The sequence below is a fragment of the Rhyacophila brunnea genome, unplaced genomic scaffold (genome assembly GCF_057557595.1).
Source record: "Rhyacophila brunnea isolate RB1 unplaced genomic scaffold, BYU_Rbru_1.0 scaffold_10, whole genome shotgun sequence".
NCBI lineage: Eukaryota > Metazoa > Arthropoda > Insecta > Trichoptera > Rhyacophilidae > Rhyacophila > Rhyacophila brunnea.
Window position 1 is genome coordinate 5,824,156 of NW_028232752.1, and position 21,130 is coordinate 5,845,285.

Sequence of the window (21,130 nt, forward strand, 5' to 3'; positions counted from 1 at the left end):
TTTTTCTTGAGTGTGTAATTTAACAAGACAATTAAGATCTAGACAAAGAATCTTGTTTATCAAAAGTTTTGTTTATGTTTTGTTACGCCAAAGAAGTATAACTTCTAACGCGCGTACACAAGTACACAAACAGATTTTTTAAAATTTAATTTAATTTTTAATTATTAAGGAAAACAATCACTTATTATTACAAATATGTATAAAAATAGAATCTTCTTCTTATTGTGCCATCCCCTAGCGGAGGTCGGCCACCATCAAGACGATCTTAGAATAATAGAATAATAAAAAATAGAATAGAAAAAAGATATTGCAACCAGCAAAGTTTCCGTATGGGTGTCCAAGTTCAACTGCTTACTGATGTACATATCTTTTGTAATTTAGACCTCTTGTCAAACTTTCAATCTAAATTTAACCAAAACCGGGAAACGCGCGTTTCGTAAACAACCGAAAACCGGGTATTTTTACTAGGCTAACCGCCCAAAATCTTAGTAGGTATTTGAATTAATGATTCGATAGAATATAATAGATTAACGACCAATAAATTAGGTATACCGTATATGCTTGTATATTAAGCAAACCAATATGCTAGGTCAGTTCAAATCAAATCAAATCAAACTTATTTATTTTACATATTATAATGAACCTAACAAATTATAAATTCAAAGCGTTCACGACATGACATAAAATAAGTGTTAATATATTTTTTTTTAAATACAGAGAATAAGTAATAAAACAAGAAATAAAATAAGTAACAAAATAAAAGTAGATGGAAGCACACAGAGTGAACTTTGATAGACCCTATCTTAAAAACTTATAAAACAACGTCCATCTAAATTCACACTCACGTAAGTGGAATATATCAATATCTGAAGCGATTTCATTAAACATGGTTACTGCCCTCCCAATTGGCATTACTAATGGCAGGTTAGTTCTGCACCGTGGGAGAACAAACAACGGATGCCCTCGATTCCTAAGGTAATTATCAGAGACACACAAGCCAACACCACCAAGAATGGTAGAGTTCACATTTACGCCGCGTATAAGTCTGAAAAAATATGTAGGTAAATAAAGATCCCTTCTAAATTTTAAGCTACAGTATGTAAGCATCCCTAAGAGAAAATCAGTCGGATAGAGCCACGGATAATATCCATACAGCCGAAAATAAAGGAGTCTTAAAAAATTCTTTTGGACTCTCTCCACCATAAGGCCGTACTTCAACTGATGCGGGGCCCAAACGATAGACCCACTCTCAAGTCTGCTTCTAACTAAGTTGTCTTGCATCTCGTCTTTGCAAAGTAGCTCAATTTACGGCAATGTAATAAATCATTTCAATACTCTATTTTGCGCTAAGTATATGAATCCATGCTATTTTAATCTCATTTAAACTAATAAAAGCTGTGAGTTACTAATTTATATTTTTAAACAATTTAAATCTGACGGTTTAAACCGGTTACTTAATCCTAAATAAACCGAAAACCGAGTAGTAATTTTACCCCGGTTAATTAGATGCCCTATCCCTCTTGACCTCAATGTTTCAACTAGATTTTTTTGGCATTTAATAAAAAACCTCCAATAGTTCCAACAATTAAAAATGGTGGAAAGTCACTGCTCTACAGAAACAACCACAGATATACTTGGATGTCTCCGGACTCGTGTCCAGAAACTTGTACGTATGCAGTTCACCGTGAAATGTTGTATCGGAAATATATGGCCGTAGGTATATTAAAGACCGTCCAACCTATTTAGGTCATTTCGTACTTACAATGTCTAAATAAAACACGGTTCTTGTCGGTTCAGGAAGCCAGCAGCAAACAAATTTTGAAAATACCCAATATACCTACTGGATTATTTGTTATGTTAGGTTAGGTTTTCATTTTTGAATTTATTGATGAATTTTGCCAAACTCAGCTATGAAAATTGAATTATTAATGTTCATATTGAATCTAATAAAATTCGAGACCGTATAGTATACGGTTATCTCTTTCCGATAAGAAAGCTCACGACGAACTGTGTCACTGTGAAATGTTTTACGTACAATTTACATGTAACCCTCTGGACTTGGTCGACCACTTCGTGTACAGCACTTGAGCACAAGGTACCGAAAGCAAATTCTAGACGCGCATACTTACAAAGGTTGCAATATCTAATGACCATGAGTAACTCGTCGGAAGTATTTTGGTTAAACTTTGTCTCCCGGCGAGACTTCTGGTACGCGAAAGAATTTATGTCCAAAAGCTCTGAGGTCGCAGGGAGCGACTTAACTTCGAAACTTCTCGACGAGAAGGAGTAGATCGTATCCACGAGCGGCGACCTCATCATGCGGATTGATGCCTCATAAAGAGTGCCATTGCTCGTGCCGTCCTCGGTAGGTACTAGAATGAAGAAACCAAAGTGGATATCTGAGGAACCATGTGGTGAAATTGAGCGAGCCATAACAAATCCACTGAGAGACGAAGAAACATATCCTAACCAAACCGAAAGCGGCTAGATGGACATGCATACCATATTATAGTGTATGAAACTTTCTATAATGAAAATAAACGTCATACCTGGAAGCCATCGTAGGTCCAGGATCCAAACTTCATGACGCAGGTTTGCTCGTCGAACGGGAAGTACTCGACGTCGATCTCGCAGGAAGACTTGTAGATGGCTGGAGGGCGCCAGTCCACCCGCCCCGTGAAGTTCAGCGTGGCCTTCGTCGCCAGCGTCACTTCGAAGTTTCCATCAGCGCTGCAAAACAATGACAGTATTAGATGGACGTTTTAAAGTCAAAAGTATCATGTGGCAATTGACGAGAAATCAAATTACATTCTCATATTGCCATTCATATATGATACGTATTAGCTAAATTCGGATAAACTTGACGCGTACATACTTTTTGACAATTTAGATTTCGTAATTAAATTATTGTTGCCGTTTATTGGTCGGCCTATTTGTATTAGGTGGATGCAGCTAATGATGTGTCGAACCATTGATAAAGGTTTTATATCGCCAATGTCTAGATAAATCAAAACTTGAAGTGGACTATTGGATTTAAACAGATTCATGCAGATTTAAAGTACAAAAGCCGATTGCCAATAGTAACTCAATTTGGAAAGCGCTTCAGGGAGTATTATGAGCCATTAGTTAAAATTTGTCGCAATTAAGTATGGCGCCTATTATCATTGTGGTCTATGTGCACGGGTGCGAAACACGAGAGATGCATGTTTGATTCCTGCTGGGTGTCTTACTTTTTTTTAAAAAGATTTTTTCTATTGGTTACAATATATTTTCTCAGAAGTGTTTTCAGAATAATTATGTACCTACTTATGTATGTACATTTTCAATCAGTTTTTCAGCCTGTTTTCTTTAAAGCTATACTTCAGCTGAGGCACAGTCTAAAACGATCGTAACTATGCAACGCACAGATTGTGCAAACGACGCGTGACGAACAAAACATAATTTGTCAAAAAAAAATTCAACATGCGCCCATTTAATGTTATGTTTATTGTTATTTAAGTAATAATAATAATATATTCATTGGCATGTTTTGTTTTTCGAGTAAATACGTAACATTTTTTAGTCATCTTTACACGATTTAAGAATTAGTTTCGCCGACGCTATTACAAAACAAATTGACGTGCGAACAGGTCGACTATCGCTCTCCGACTGGCAACGCATGCAAAATTACGTCCCACCTATTGCAAAAAAATATTTGCCGTTTCACTGAAGTATGCTCTTAATATTCATACTAAACTTAAAATCTTCACAATACCAATTTTATTTTTCATTATTTATTTATTTATTTATTTATTTATAAAAAGAGTATTACGGCATTACAGCTATTGGACAATGCGCCATAATACTTAATAAATACAAATGTATAAAAATATCTTAATTACAAATAACAATAAAAAGACAGCATGTGTAAATATTAATGAAATATGATAATTTATACAATTATAAATTTAGCCTATTTAATACGTCCACAAACATTATTTAGTTAATAAAAAACAAATCAACCTTTATCAAATAGAAAATCTTATACGACACCACATTTGCTTTTGAGAAAGTTGTTCCGAGCAGTTAGTTTTAAATTAACCTAATAAAACATTGTTATTTGCGTACTGCGATTAAAATTGCGGGAGAGTATTAATTCTGCGTTACGTTTCTTCACTTATCATACAAATAAATGTTATGCATTTTCATTCGATGGATGCAGTCCATTAAATTCTACTGGGCGATTCAGGTGGAAATTGTAAGTAATAAAAATAACTTCACACTCCACTCCGACTAAGTGAACACACTTGGGAAAATGTGGTCGATTTGCAACCGTAAACTGACCATAACACTAAGCAGTTTCCACTAAACCATCATTGTCATACAATACTATTTTTCTTTTTGAACGTTTTGGGATTCGTCGTCAGTTCGATAATGTTTGTATAAACATACCACATAAGCGTGAAGTTCGATAGTTTTGACGGAAAATATAACGCAGTTAGAGCGACGCAGAGCGAGAGAAAACTATACAATAGGCTTTATGTAAGGGCAATTGAAAATAGGGATTGCAATACCGGTATTTAAAAACCGGTATTCCAGTATTTATCAATGCCAAAATACCAGTTCTAAAAATCTAAAATACCGGATTTTTTGGTATTAAGAAAACACACTCGTTTACGTTTTTGAAAATAAGTTATGTGCTGCTAAAATGCAAATATATTGAGTGAATCCGACAGAGGTGAAAAAACAATTAAACAAATTTCATCAAATATATTTATATAAGTAATTGTTGCGATGAATTATCATAATATTATTTTGAAATAGAAAAAATCCGTGACAAACATGTTCAATTATTCTATAATTATTGATGGCTGTAAAAAAGTTGAATTTAAGAAGCTTTTCCTGCAGCCGAGACTTATTAGTTAAACTTATTTTTATTTATTTTAGTTAAAATTACCAATATATTCAAATTATTCTTAAAAAATCACTAGTTCTACAATTATGATCAACACATATTTAAAATAAATTTAAGTATGTAGGTTTTTGCTATAAAATAATATTTTAAAAAGCTTTTAATAACTATATTTATTGATAAGCACGTACTACTGTTTTTGTAATGTTTAAAAAAATACCGGTATTAATACCGATATTCAATAAGAAATACCGAAAAACCGGTATTAACATATTCATTCGGTATTGCAATCCATAATTGCAAATAATAATGGTAACAATAATAAAGTTTACCATACGTAAAAGACACCATTGCATCTATTCTATAGACAATAATGGTATCGGCCGCTATCAGCGGCTATCTAGGGTAGTTTTATACCAGTTAAGTATTAGCACTTATTGTAACAATTACAATAATGTAGTTGTAATTATTACAATAAGTACTATGTTTTAATAGCAACTCTCTTGGGTGTGATAAATTTTAGAGCGAGATAGACAATTTTGACTGTTTTTAGACGGCTAACTTATTGTAACAATTATAATACTTCGATACAAACATATAAAAATAGCCCTCGATCGCTGCCGATAGCAGTCTTGTGTAAATAATATAATATGCGCATAGACCAGGGGTCGGCAAACTGCGGCTTGCGAGTCGCATGTGGCTCTTTGGGTATTGGGGTGCGGCTCTTTGCCAAATTCCCAATTCCCAATTTTTACAAAAACTCTTGCAAAATTCACAATTTTTATTTTTGGCATTGATTTATACACTTATGTCGATACTTACGTACAACACAGAACAGATTAATAAATAGAAATGTAAGAGCCATCGCCATGGACCAAAGTTTTGAATCAGGGTTGTTTATGGCCTGACCGCCATGAAACCTAAGTTAAAAAAACCGCATAAACTGTCTCAAATATTGAAAGCACGTTAAATTGACGTGAACAACTAAAATGCATATTATTATGATACAATACAAAATAGGACATTATTTAACACGTGTTTAAGTGTATCCCATTTTTTCCATATTCGAGATCTATAACCTGTTATACCACACCCCCCCAGTAGAGTAAGTTAGTTTCCATTAATTTTGTCTTCCCTGACAAACACTATAGCGTTTTCAGAACTACTATAACTTGTACCCACTTTGCGTAAAATGTATTATACTTCTATGAAAACCAGATGGCAGCACAGGTTGAAGCCATAGACTAAATATAAATGTCAAAGTGACAGACGAAAGAATGTTCAATGATCAGCACAATATCGCCTGTATACGTGCATGGATTTACTTGCACCAATGGTGTGTATTTTAAACTATCGCGATAATAACTGTTTGCACATAAAAGTGCTGACTGTCTCGCCAATGTCACATTACTTACTTACATTTCTAATTTTAAATTTTGTATCATTTCCTACGTACAAAGTGAGCCTATCGATTTTCAAATAACAAACATGGGTTTTTGAAAGAACTATAAATGTAGCAATTATACCACTCAGCATTACACGGATGACACATTTTAATATGTATGTTTTGTTTTCAAAACAAAACAAAGGACGGAAGCGATTGCAAGCATTTTCTCAATCATAACTAAATCTATTTTATTTTGGTAACTGTTGATTCATGGTGGAACTGCATTGTATTGTTATTTGATTTAATAAAACACAATTTTTTTGTAGTAGTTTTGAAAATGTTTCTTTGAGGCGGACGAAACCGGTCCAAATGTATTTATTTAAGTGGAATAATTACTAAAAAAAATTAAAAAAATGCGTTTTATTAAATCAAACAACATAACTAAATCAATAGGTTCTATTATGATTTGTTTAATTGCGACAATATTATAATGTATTAAGTGCATTTGTATAAATAGCAAGGACAATCACTCGGCTTACTACTCACACCGAGTCCGGTCACTTGACACAGTCAACCGTCATTCCACTCAAGTACAGTCTCTCAGTTATATTAACATATCGGTACTTCTCTCGTGAGTTCAATAGTATAGTCAATCTCATCAGTAGATCCGTACACGCGATTATAACATTACTCTGACATCTTTATCATTGTATTTATTTATTCTTGAAACGACAATTAAACTCTCTCATTGAGACTTCAAGCAACCACAACTTTTATCTCCTCCACACAATGACATTAATATGGACGAAGCATCTGGAAAATAAAATGACACTCACTTTGTGTCGTGTCTGCCGGATGGCGAAATTCATATTTTAATATCGGTATCCTACGCTCAAATAAACATTCTGCTTGCAAGCGGTCTGGCGACACCGCTGGGTCTGCCCATACAAAATTTCTGACTGTTAGGTTTCGATTCCGCCGTTATTATTGTGTTACAAAATGCCAATGTGCCTAGTTAAAATTGTAAAAAAAATCTACTTAACACTCCAAAAAAGATGGGATATCACTTTTCATGTGTTTGTATTATTTATTATTGTTAAAATGCCATTTTAAGATATTGATGAATGTTTATTCAATGCAATTGAATGACAGAAACCATTGGACAGACGCCTGTGATGCGCTGGGCTCACTTGCGTCTAATCTCCGAGAAGTCGTAAGTAACCGATAATCTGTTTCTAACGCAATGACACTAATACGCCATTACAATAAAGGTTATATTACTATTATATTCTCGAAGATTGTATCGCATAATGGAAATGGTACGTCATATGGTCACGTGACGTCTACCTATACATCTGTGAATGACTTTCATGCACAATTTCTCGTGCGCGCCGATATGAAGTGAGTTGTCTATTTAATATGTCATTGCCTCCACACCTCATCATCCCCAAATAAATCTAAAATAATTACAAGACAAAAAGAACTTTTTATATACAACGTTTTTAAATTTTCTGTTAAATTATTAATGCTCAATATGCTCAAACTTGTACTTGATATGAAGTAAATAAAAAACAAACATACAAACAAATATAGAATACTGAAATGTCATTTTGATTTCCATAGTAACGCACTTATATATTAATAATTTAGTTGCTATGACCACCCCCTTAGCAACTAATACTAGACTTTTACTTTTTACGGATTTTCCTGAAATAACTTTCCATACAAAACAGAATTAACTGAAAATGAATTCAATTCTGCTTAAAGACGGCTAAAAGTATTAAAATAATGCATTGGCACCGTGTTCTGATACATTATAAAAGTTTCAAATGTCTAACTAGTCGGGAAGTTAGTTAAAAATCGATTGCAAGATTTATACTGGACAAACAACCACCGGACAAACAAGAATACGAGCTAATAAAAACGTTGTAATAAAAATAAGAAGTCCTCTAAAGTAAAGGACGAATGGTCATCGTACTTGTCACATAGTCTTACGCTGTAGAATTTAAGTTCACAACGTTTATTTTCCTCAGTTTATTTTTTCAAAGTTTCGCAAAAATAAAATTGCCTAAACTAAACTTACATACAACAAGACGACAAAGTGGTAACAGTTTATAAGTTTCTAGATTTCGCCCTTAGGTGACGTTTTCAATTTGCCTGACTACAGTTTTTATATAATAATATTCTCTTAACTTTCATTTTCAGTCATATGATTAAAATTGCGGACGGGAAGAAAAATGTAGGTAGGTACTACAAATTATAAGTAATACAACTTTCTGATTCAGCATTGTTTTATATAACTATTTTTTTTTTTTAAATATTTGGTACATAGTTAGTTACAACGTAGGTTAGTTACAACAAAAAATCTTAGTAAAAAGTACTTAATTAAACCCTTTGGCTGCTACGATGTTTTTCAAAATCCGGGCGAGGATTGCTACCAATAATTGTCGATAAATTAAAGTAAGTATTGTATTATTTTTAGACACCTTACCACTCTAATTGATTCTGCGAAATCGGAATATTATGAAAACACGTTTCGAAATTAATTTATCGTTTTGAATAGATACTCAGGCAATTAGATATCCTGCGCTGCATGTACTGTTAAAAGTAATTGACATATCTCTTTCTCGCTCCATCATACGGACGATCGCGATCCGCGCACAGAGTTTTCATTTTTACCCGGCTGAAAAGAAAAATTTTTCATGGTGGCCTCGTTAAAAGATCGCGCACAATATGCGTGATTTGTTGATAAAGGTCTTTATGGTGTTTGTTTATTGGAACATTTAAAATATGTTTTGCAAATGATTCCATTTAATTTTTTTCTTCTTCTTATTGTGCCATCTCCTAGCGGAGGTCGGCCACCATCAAGGCGATCTTATCTTTGTCGTCTGCTACCCGGAACAGTTCGGTGGAGCTGCACTCGTACCAATCACGGAGGTTCTTAAGCCACGAAATGTGGCGCCGTCCTCTGCTACGCTTCCCATTGATCTTTCCTTGAATGCTGTATTTTTGTCCTCTCATAATGTGGCCGAGGTATTGTAGTTTCCTGGTTTTGATACTACGTTGTTCATTTCATTATTTTTTTATAAATGAAACTGTTTTTATATAGCACAAATCCACTTTACTTTAAACACTGAGTTGAGTTAAAGACTTTTCCATTGTTTCAAATCCATAAAATAGAATATAACATTGTCCTTCCACCAAGAATTTGAATGTAAACAAAATTTTATATTGTAAACTGAAATTTGTATTTTTAATTGTTTTTATTGTAAAAAGGGTGATTCATGAAAAAAATATACAATAGTTATAAGTTCTAAAACTACACAGTCACAAAACATATATGAATCGGGTTATATTACACAACAATAAAACTAAATAGATAAAACAATGTTTCGTACCACTGGTGCAGTAGTATGTTCCCAAATTAACTTAACATTTTAAGCATCAAAAGCAAAACGACGATAGTTGTTTGCATTTCTGGCCATTATCAAAAACAACGATATTTATATCGTTGCGTAGCATTCTAAGTGTTTAATACGCTCATGAGAATATAATAACCTCGTATGCCACAAAACACTAGATGAAGAAAACTCTCTAGTCAGTGTTAATGGATAAAAATTCTTCATTTTTGTGTTTCAGTATTAAGGTAAATAGTAGAATACGAAAAATACGTGATAAATTTGATGGAATCATAGAGTTATATAGATTTTTTTATCTCATGTACAAAAAGTGCCATGTGGCATACGAGGTATTGTTTTATCATGAGCGAATACCTAGTTTGATTTAAAATACAAAAGTCGATCGACAATGTAGCTCAATTTAGAAAGCGCTTCAGTGAGTATGAAAATCTATTAGTTAAAATTTGTCGTAATTAAGTATGACTCCTTTAGCATTGTGGTCAACGTGCGTTAACGCGATACGCGAGAGATGCAGACTCGATTCCTGCGGGGTGGGGTTCTTACTTTTTTCAAAAAGATTTTACTCTATTGGTTTTAATATATTTTCTCAGAAGAGTTTTCAAAATTAAGAATGTTCGATAGTTAGAATGTTACATTCATAAGTTTTGTGAATTATTCGTTGAATAAAAAAAACAGTTAATTAAAAATTATTAGTTAAGTTAATTATTAGCAAGTTCAAGTAAGTTACAACAGAAAATATTGGAGTGATCCGTGACGTAGTTTAGTAATTAAAGTAATACCTACTTTGATTTAAAAAAAAATACAAAAGCCGATCGCCAATAGTAGCTCAATTTGGAAAGCGTTTCAAAGAGTATTAAAAGCCATTAGTTAAAATTTGTCGCAATTAAGTATTTTCTATTGGTTATAATATATTTTCTAAGAAGTGTTCAAAATTATATAATGTTACATATCCTCCTATTTTCATATGAGACAAAAGCTCCGCACACACAGCGACCTATAATAGCAGGATGTCGCAAATTTTATGTTCAATGCATGGACCGTTTAACCACATATATTATGGTAGTAACCAAAGGGTCGTACAGACGTTGTGATACTTTTAGTGTGAACAACAGCGCTTTCAAAAGGGTTAATAATTGTGTGTACCTGTACTTTTTCCATTAATAGTTAGGGTAGTCTAGAAATCAAAATTAAAAGAAGAATCATGATAGGCAAATTTCGATCAAATGAAAGTACTACTTTGCAAGGCGTTCAACTGACACTTGAAATGCATCTTTCAGAAAACACTAATAAAACCAGTTGTCGGGTATGTCTCACAAGCTTGGTGCATAGTTAAAAACATGAAAGAGTATTGGGCTCATTTGACCGGTGCGTGCTGTGCTGTATCTTCGTGAGAGTCCGCACATCGTATAGTAGGTGTATCAGATGGGATACCAAGTTCCTAGTAAACCCATCTAGTAAATTCATTTTTAATTGGCACTTCTCGTCTAGTTTCGATGTTTGATTGGCGAAAATTGTCCGTTGTCGGGTGGAGTTTCATATTTATATTTATCTATTTTGTATAAAATATAATTATGTATGTGTAACCTACTATTGATAATACCAATTAGGAGGGCAACAACTGTATTCAACGAAATTGTTTTGGGAATTAATAATAATATATTCTTTTTAATTATAGATTTTTCTATTTATTCATATATTTCTTGTATTCCTAGGACGTGTCACGCATGGTAATGAAACTGATATTCTAGATGCCGGAAGGTAAGCAAAGAACTGGCCAAACTCGTATAGTATGGAAGGATAGTGTCGACTTGTTATCGTCCCTCGTAGTACAGTGCGTAAGGTGCTGAACTTTCACGAGGGAGCTTCGGGTTCAATTGGCATGTATGTTATCGTTTAGCTTCTACTACTGAACTACTGATTTACTACACTACTGTCATTGGGCCTCATGGACTGTCGTAGTTCGCCTATTTAATTCTAAACAATGCTAAACGCCAAACCATAAAATGTGCAGGAAAGCGAAATTTAGACATTACAAACCTGTAGGTATTTAATTCGATTTTAGTTCTGTAATATCGAAATATTAAAAGAATCATTTTTTTGTGTTTCAAATTACAATTAATTTTGGGGAATTTTTTCCAATTTTAAATTTATGAAAAATTCAATATATTGGCAAATAATGTCACTTAGGATACTTAAGAAGTAGCATGAAAATAATTGTTTAATCCTATGCACTTAGGCTTACACAGAAATGTTGGAAATTTCATAGAGAATCGATTGCTGTAAAAAAAACGTATTTCGAAAAATTGGTGAAAAAGTGTTTAAAAATATAATATTTACATGAACATATAAATACCTCGAGAGAACAACTTTGGACTGGACTCAAAACCGAAACCCATGACTTTAATAATGAACACTTTACCTCTGGTCTACCGAGGAAAATGGACTCAAATTTAAAAATAGATAATCGGTTTTCATATTTTCACGCTGGTAAAATCTTGACATAAACTGTAGAAAACTTTTCGTGCACAAATTTATATAACTTAAGATATTTAGATAACGCAGATGGGGTAGGTATCTAGATGTTTTGAATAATAAAGGGGAAGATTATTTAAAACGTGAGAAAAAATATTTTAAATACCAGATCTGCGTTTAATGTTTTAGGAGCAAAGTTTTTTAGCGGACAAAGAACTAATCACGGAAAGGATTTTCTTAATTTTTAGACTCACTAATGAAGGCTGTTAAAATGAACTCACTCTATAAATTATATTATCCAACATTGTTTGAGGTTTTTCTTAAGTACTATGGGACGATTCAAGGAAACTTTTTTTATTAATTAATTAATTACTTAATTAATTGAATTTGCATTTACCTGGTAGTAATTCAATGTTATGGTCTTAATAAAACAAGGTTTGTTGTTAATTCTACGATAATTGAGATAGTTATGTTGACATTTATTATTTTTATATATTTTTGATTTTCAAAAAAGTTTTAAGAGAGGTTGTTATATAGGTTTACAATATCTACACTAATATTAGGTCAGCTCTGGTTTAATTACATTTAAGGTGAAGCCTTTACTGAGCCGCTTTTAAAGAGGCACCTAGTGGAAAAATACGAAGCTTGCAATTTAAGATTTTTTTTTTTGATAATTTACAAATTCAACTGTATTAATGAATAAATAATAATTATGACCATAAACTATATGTAATAATAGGGTGATTTGACTTAAAATAAAAAATATTCTTCTTTTTAATGTTTTCAGATACATATTTATTAATTAATAGTTAAAATTGTAATTTATCAAAAAAATATCTTAAATTGCAAGCTTCGTCTTTTTCCGCTAGGTACCTCTTTAAAAAAGGCTCAGTAAAGACTTCACCTTAACGGAAAAGACGAAGCTAGGTTTGATATTATCAAAAAAAAACGGAAGTAACCGACTTTGAAAATAATAACGTTAATTATGTACATGGGTTTATAGAATATAGTTGATGGGTTACGTGAGTTACGTGAGCAACCTACTCTATTAGCCATCCACCATTTACAACCAGGGTCTTGGAGAGCTCTTCTGAAGGTGTCAATATGTGGCAGGTGTCGGAAGGGAAGCATGTGTTTATGACACACCTCAAGGAATCACACTTAAATTTAACATACATAATATTAATTACAAGTTTCATGATTCATTGTAAGTTTTCTTTACATTGGCTTTCTCCTTTGAACTGAAATACTGATATCACAGATGAAATTGGCAAAATAATTATGTCAACGAATAAATGATATCAAATAATAAATCTTTTACAAGACAGTTGTAAAGGATGTGTTCAACCACGTCTCGGAAACCTGTACAAAACTCTATTGGTAGGAAGAAAGAGTGGAGAGGTAGGTTTGGTTGACTCCAAGAATGAGAAAGCTTGGTTGCGTGATTACAAATTATATCCCCATTTATTAATCCCCAACAATAAATAATATTTACAGAGAGTATTACAAGTACAATTCAATGATGTTATTTCTAGGAAGTTACTAGACCGGGTAGAGCAATTACCCGATCGTCGTGGTTACGTTGATTGACTGTGAGGGCTGAGTGATAAGTGAGTGATAAAGTAGGTAGAAATACCTCCTTTATTATATTAATCGAATGCAATGGCATGTATCGAGGTGACACTGTTGTCAGCAAATTCATTTTGTCGCCCGGAACCAACTTGTCAAAGGTCTGAGTCTAGACAGCCTCTTCATATTGCTTCCGAAAGAATTTGTTTACGAGGCAACATTTGATTTGTTCAATTGTTTTAAATTCAGATTTGTTTTAAAGATACATTGTAATGGGAAATCACGAGTTAAGCGATTTGATAAAAAAATATGCAGACTTGCGTCTGAAGCAATTGTCACTTTGTCTAGGTAGATGAAGACAAAATAATGTGACTTCTGGCGTACGTGTTCAAACATGATTTTGATGAAGGGTACATAAATGATATAGTTTATATTGTAAGTTCAACTTAATGCTATATAGGTATTACTTAAATAAATTAGGCATGTTTGAGATTCACGATGGGCAGCCACAGCTCTGTTAAATCAACGAACCACCATTTAATTAATCTGGGAAGGCAAAGAGAGTAAAACATCAATCAATCCAATAGGACACAGAAGAAGAGGCAGGTCAAAAATTGGCGATGTATGGAACTGAAAAGAGGCCAATATAGCTAGTAACATCCACTAAATTGAGTACCAATTCGTAGATTATGGTAGAACCTGCTTCTGATAGTCTTATAGGTACTAGAAGTTATCTTAAATTTAGTTCGAAATACTGATATTAAGATAGATTTTTTTGGTGTATGTGCGAATTTGATTAACTTCAAGAACTGTATTATGTAACCTAAATTTTATCTGGTCCCAAATTCTGAGAAATCTAAATCAAGTATGACGCAAGATTTAATTTTACATTCGTAATTTAAGTAACAATAATTTATAATTCGCTGTAATAGTACTTTTAAAAATAAAAATAAAACCTTTCTTCGTCAAGTTGTATTTAGTGGACACATCCCCTTTGTTTTACTACTAGTATATAAATAGAGAAAGTTTCTAGAGGAAGCGTTAACCCACTCCAAGTTGTCACAACCCTGATGGTCGCAATATTATTTAATATTGAACTGATCATTAATTCAATCAGTGACGTCCCTAGACAAAATGACTCCCCTGGGCAGCACCATAATGCCGCCGCATTTTTTTATACAATATTTTTTATCATCCGTGCTCGTGTCGTTTCTAGTCACCAACGACGTCGAATGGCAACGAAAGTAAACTAGACATCGCGAATCCGACAAAAAATTGAAGTCTTGTTAAACCTTTTATGCTAATTAATACATTTTGTTTCCAACCAATGAGCTTAATTTTTGAAAGGAAAGATATTTTCATTATTAAGTAGGTACTCAGTTTATGTAATTAGTTCTGTATATAACAAATGATTTTACTCGATTTGCCGCCCTTCGAGTAACTGCCGCCCCCAAGCGACGCTCAATCTGCCTACCCCCCCGGGACGTCACTGAATTCAATGTGAGCCTTTATTACAAACATGTAGCTAATTCGGCGTTGGATTATCAACTTATTATGTGAAATTTTAATAAGGTTGCGTATGAAGGGTTTTCTTTCCTTTTATCCTTTACAACCCCTTCCATCTACCGAAGACTAAATAAATAAACTATGAAGAGAATCTTTCACATTTATAATTAAATTTATTTACTGTCAATCCGCTTTCATACGGATAATATAATAATTGCACATTTTTAGTTAGTAAGTTAGTAGTTAGTAACATTAGGAACCTACCTTCTTAAGTTTAAACTTACCGTCAATAAATTGACCTCGTTAAAATATTTTCCGTTTATTCTTATTTAAAGAAATAGGTATATTAATTTATTTAGGTAAACAGTTCAAGTACAACAATCATTTTGAATTACTCGTAAGAACAAAATCTCTACGATTTTTGAAGTTATACTTCTTTAGGCGCGTTTGGAAAATCAGATCAGAGACAAAGCCTGAACAAAAATGATGCATGAGTGCGAGTGAGAAAGTATTCGGCACCCTTGCAATCTCTGCGACACGCGCTAGAGTAAGATAAAAGGTCTACATAATTGTGAGCTAGTTTCCAAAAGTATCGCCATCAAATCGGGGCGAAACGCTTCACATAGCGTCGATAACTTGCGAGCTCGTGTTGCTAAAATTGATATTTTTTGTGTTAAACATAAAGTCAGTGGTAAATATTTTTAGTTAATTAGGTAGAAAAGATGGTTCTGTGTGTTGTCTTAAAATGTGGTAGCCGTACTGATAAGCAAGAAGATGGTATTACGTTTCATAGGTACGTTGATACATGTTCGTGATAATTGATTTGTATTTTATTATATATTTTAATATCAGTGATCTAGTGTTTCTTTAAAATAACTTAAATTATGGATATCTTTATCTAATGGTTGCATTTTGACCGCTTAAAAATACTATATAACGTAAAATAATAGAAAACTATATTTTAATTCTGAGCGTCTAGTGCGAGCACTTTGGGCGAGCACTAGCGAAATGGTCTATGGTCTCGAACATTTGTAGACGAATGCGTTTGTTCGCCCACAAACCAAACGCAAGGCACGCGGCTTCATTTAGCAATGCAACGGGTGGCGTCTAGATGTATCTATAGTCTAAGGATCAGAGTGTATTTTTGGCGTGTGACATGTAACACATTCAGACGAAAAATATCGCACTCGATTGGATTCGAGCCACCGATTGTTCGGTTATCAGGCGAACGCACTACCTTTACGCTACAGTATGATACTGCAATTGTGACGATTATACAGTATAATATTATAGTTTAAAATTGTTCCGTTGCCTAGGCAGCGAATTTATTATTGTCGGCCATGTACAATTCCTTAAGTAAACAAACTATTATACGTCAGAGTGACAGTTGGTACTTTAAAAATAAAAACAACGAGAAACCATTAAATAATTTAGTAATATAAGTTAAAGTTTATAGAAATAAACCAACGGCGCTTCAATAAGCGGCCCGTTTTCTTACGTGTGTAATTTAACTAATGTAATGTAATTTTAAGATAATTCAGAGCTAGTCAAAAAATCTATTTTATCACAAGTTTGGTTTTTGTTTTGTTACGCCAAAGAAGTATAACTTCTAACGCGCGTACATAAATACACACCATTTTTTTTTGTAGGAAACAAACATATGAAAAAAACATCACATTTAAATGTGTTTTCGCTATTATGTGTCATTTTAAATGGCGGTAATATGTTCTGTAATACGAACAAATAATGCATTTTAAATATTTTAATTAAACTTTAATTTCCAATATACGAGTACCTAACATTATTGACTAATTTTATAATTGGCAGTTTGACGACTACAAAGAAAAAAGAAGAAGACGTCTACTGAAATATTATCATAATAAATTAATATCAAGGTTTTAGTTGTTTTTTTTTTTGTTCGTTTTACGCCGAATTTACTATCACTTTTATGTTCGCATATATTATTATAACATTCCAAAATCTTTTTGTCGAAAAACACAGTTTCTATAGGATGTCGTAAAATATTCGCATCAAAGCGTGTGTTAAAAATTTACGTGATTTTTTCCATCTCTCGTGCACATATAATTTTGTAATATACTAACTGTACCGCATATATACTATAATATAGGTTACAGCAGCTTGCAAATTAATGAAAGTCAGAGAGTAGATTCAAAGATAAAGGTGTCAAAGGCATATGTAATGCACTGCTTTGATGATCCCAGGATATCCTTTTCAATGGAATAGCATCTTCGTGTAATCTTGGATAACACATGTCCTTCAATACACAAACTGATTTTGAGGAAAATACAAAATTTAAAAAACAGTAGAATAAATAAAACTGGGACGGAGTGCATTCAAATGTCTTGTCTGCCTTCTTAATGATGCACTCGAGGGTAAAATAAGATTAGTAAAGTTTTTATCAAAAACTGTAATTCAACACAATAAACTCTCCCGTCTCTACATATTATATATATACTAGCTGACCCGGCAAACGTTGTTCTGCCATATAAATTATTTCTAGTGAATATTTTGGTTGTTAAATAAAAAATAACGAATGTATCGTAAGTGTGTGGGGATGGGATCTATGGCAGAAAGAGAAATGGAGCGCTGTAGACAATGACCGCCGATAAAAACAAAAAAAAACACCAACCATTCATTTTCTCAATTCAAAATGAGTAAAGATGTTCATAATGAATGAATTACCTGTGACAGGATCTCGTTGTTTAATGTTTATGCAATATCCGTCTTGTCCCTTCCAGAAAATTAGCGGATATTGGAGAGCGTCGTATGAACGGTGTGTGTCAGCGATGAACTCCAGATTATTGTTTCTTCTTCGAATCACGATTTATCGCGTCGATGTGCGCTCGCCAACCATGATTCCAGCAATGTCGTCAACAACAGGCGCATTGAATCGACGCACGTGCTCTCCAGCTGGTGTTTTATCAGGATTGATGACAATAGCGTGATTGTCACTTTGCAATTCGTGCATATGTGCTTTAAAGAATTTCAATAATTCATTGTGCTCATTCAATAGGGCGTCCAGTTCGCCGACGATGCGCCTGGCATTAGGCGAATTGAGGTTATTGTAGCCGCAACGTGAATCCACACGATTGATGTCCTCACCGCCCATGAAGTAGATTTGTAAAAAATTATGTGGTTCGTTTGGCATTGGCAGCAATGAGCCTACTTTGTGGTATACTTGGCCCTTTATTTTGAACGTAGAATGGAATTGTGACCATTTGCCGCAGTATTGTGAACTATTTCTGTTGCTCCGAACGAAGTCATTTGGAAGCATGAATTGATTGTGCGAATGGACTTCAGGAACAGGTTTGAATCTGGAATCGTGCCGATGAGCAAGCCGTTCAATGGTTCTGGTGGTATCTCAATTTCTGGTAGTTGCACTTTTCCTGATGCGCAACACATCCCGGCTGACTAATGTTTGAATTTGAACGCATGACAATGGGGACATTCTTTGCACCAATCAGTACTTTCGGATGAGCGAAATATTCAATATCTGGCTCGTACTCGAATGTAAGACGAAGGAACCAAGCGGATGTAAATGCTCGATGTATTTGTTGGCGTTGTCAGTCATTTGCTCTGAGTGTGTTAACTACGAACCGGCGCGCTTGGCTCCGTTCTAATTGTCGTTGTTGATTTCCTTCAGCTCGTGCCTCTTGTTATTGAGATGCATGCAATTGCGACATGCTCACACGCACTTTTTTGTTATCTTGTTGGATTTTTTCGTCTGTTCTTTTTGCTCTACTATTTCGCATGTTTGTTGCTTTATTCGTTCGACGGCCCAAATGGCCCCCCTTGCGTCTTGCTGGCATTACACGGTAATACACGCACACAAAAATAGATACTTAAATTAAAATAAACCGTACAAAATTTTACACGCACTGCGTTGTGATATGCCGAATGAAATGTCTAAATGACGCTTCTCTTGAATTTTTCTCGGACGTAGCGCCATCTGTCATTCAACAATATAAATAATTTTGTTCTGTTTGAAATATGAACGACGGTTAAATTTGTTCATACAAAAATAATAAAATCGCGATTAAAAAATGGGAGGGTGGGGATAGGAGGGTGAAAATTTGGGGTTATAGGTATTTTTTGATGCCAAATAATAAAAAAAAATACAAAAAAAAATTGTCAAAAAAATAAAAGAAAAATTTTTCTGGATAGAGATACCCTAATCACCTAGCGGTATGAAATATACTTGTTGACCTATTCTCATACCTAACAAATATACATAAAAAAAATCATAAACGTCGGTGAAGCTATTTCGGAGGAGTGCGACCACAAACATCGTGACACGAGATTTTTATATACGAGTATATAGAGATTTTAATTATTAATAACCATGTCCTCGCTTTTTCGTGCATTGTGGTTGTTAGTAATTTTGAACAATTACAAACACCCAGGCTTTGAGAAACCTTACTATTAAGACCTCGTAAGTCCGATATTATGAAACAATTAAGTTTGTTTGACAAAATTTAAACATCAAAGCATAACTTTACTGTCTCACCATATTTTGAAAATTTTCACAATATGAGAATAACGACAATTCTATAAGAATGAAAAAGATATTTTTCTTATTTCTTTGTCCTTCAAAATATTATTTTTATTAAGTAGGTACTTTATTTCCTCCCTCTCAACATATTTCTCAAACAGACTTACGAGGTTCTTACGACATTCACTGCTGACCAGATAATTACTAATTAATTAACACATTTAAATATCATGCTTATTATATCTCATGGCCAACTAATTGTTACGCGCCTAGCGCGTCTTTAGCACTGAAAGACTTAATAGAATTATGATGATAAATATATTGTGTCCTCACTGGGAATCGAACCCAGAGCTTCTGGATGGAAGGCCAGCGCTTTGCGCACTGCACCACGAGAGCTGCCTCTCTACATCATTAGATGTAATGTCTCTGAGTTTTTTTTTTGGTGCAGTCTCTGACACAACTTCTGTTGTTTTTGCGGACTCTAAGACCAGCTGGATAGACGAACTCACAATTTTCGGTGGATGTACATGGCAGCGAAGAACTAGGGACCGAAAGAGTGGAGGAAGCCAGTGACGTCCCGTGGGGGTAGGCAGATTGAGCGTAGCTTGGGGGCGGCAGTTACTCGAAGGGCGGCAAATCGATGATAGTCATTGTGTATATACCTATATAGAAATAGCTATCTAAACTTAGTAAAAACGAAAATATCTTTTCATTAAAAAAATCAGCTCACTAACTGGAAACAAAATGTATTAATTAACAGACAAGATTTAAGGTGATTCATCAGTGAAACGGCAAATAATTTTCAACCATAGGCGCGATGAAATTTTGCACTCGCTCTCATTCAGAGAGAGAATGTAGAGATGGAAACACGTCATTTTGCTTCGTGATGGCGACGGCCGTAATAATTCTTAAATCGTGTAAAGATGACTTAAAACGTTACCCATTTACTTTAAAATGAAAACTTGTCAATGAATATATTATTATTGTTACTGATAAAACAACCAACAGAACATTAAATGGACACATGTTGGATTTATAAGACAAATTATATTTTGTTTGACATGCCTCATTTTCACCCGCGACCCGCAATCCGCGCATCGCCTAGCGACGATCTTTTTAGACCGTGTCTCAACTGAGGTATGGCCTTAACAGGACTGTATATTTTTATCGGGTTCGCGATGTCTAGTATACTTCCGTTGCCCTTCGACGTCCTGGGTGACATGTGCACGTGATGATAAAAATACTGAATAAAAAATGGGGCGGCATTTTGTCTAGCGACGTCACTGGAGGAATCTATTGGACGCCTTTATCTAATAGTGGATCGACCCCAGTTGATGATGATGAAACGAAAATTGTTTTATTCAACGAATAAT

General features: G+C 33.9%; 1 protein-coding gene across 2 annotated transcripts in view; it reads right to left on the bottom strand.

The window, feature by feature from the left end:
* The window catches only part of LOC147078842 (acetylcholine receptor subunit alpha-like), a 303,793-nt gene that overhangs the window by 133,379 nt on the left and 149,284 nt on the right, over positions 1 to 21,130 (bottom strand). For both annotated transcript variants that reach the window (XM_085950067.1, XM_085950059.1), the window contains one exon: positions 2,550 to 2,730. In XM_085950067.1, coding sequence (XP_085806193.1) covers positions 2,550 to 2,730 — 181 coding nt within the window. The remainder of the gene's footprint in view (positions 1 to 2,549; positions 2,731 to 21,130) is intronic.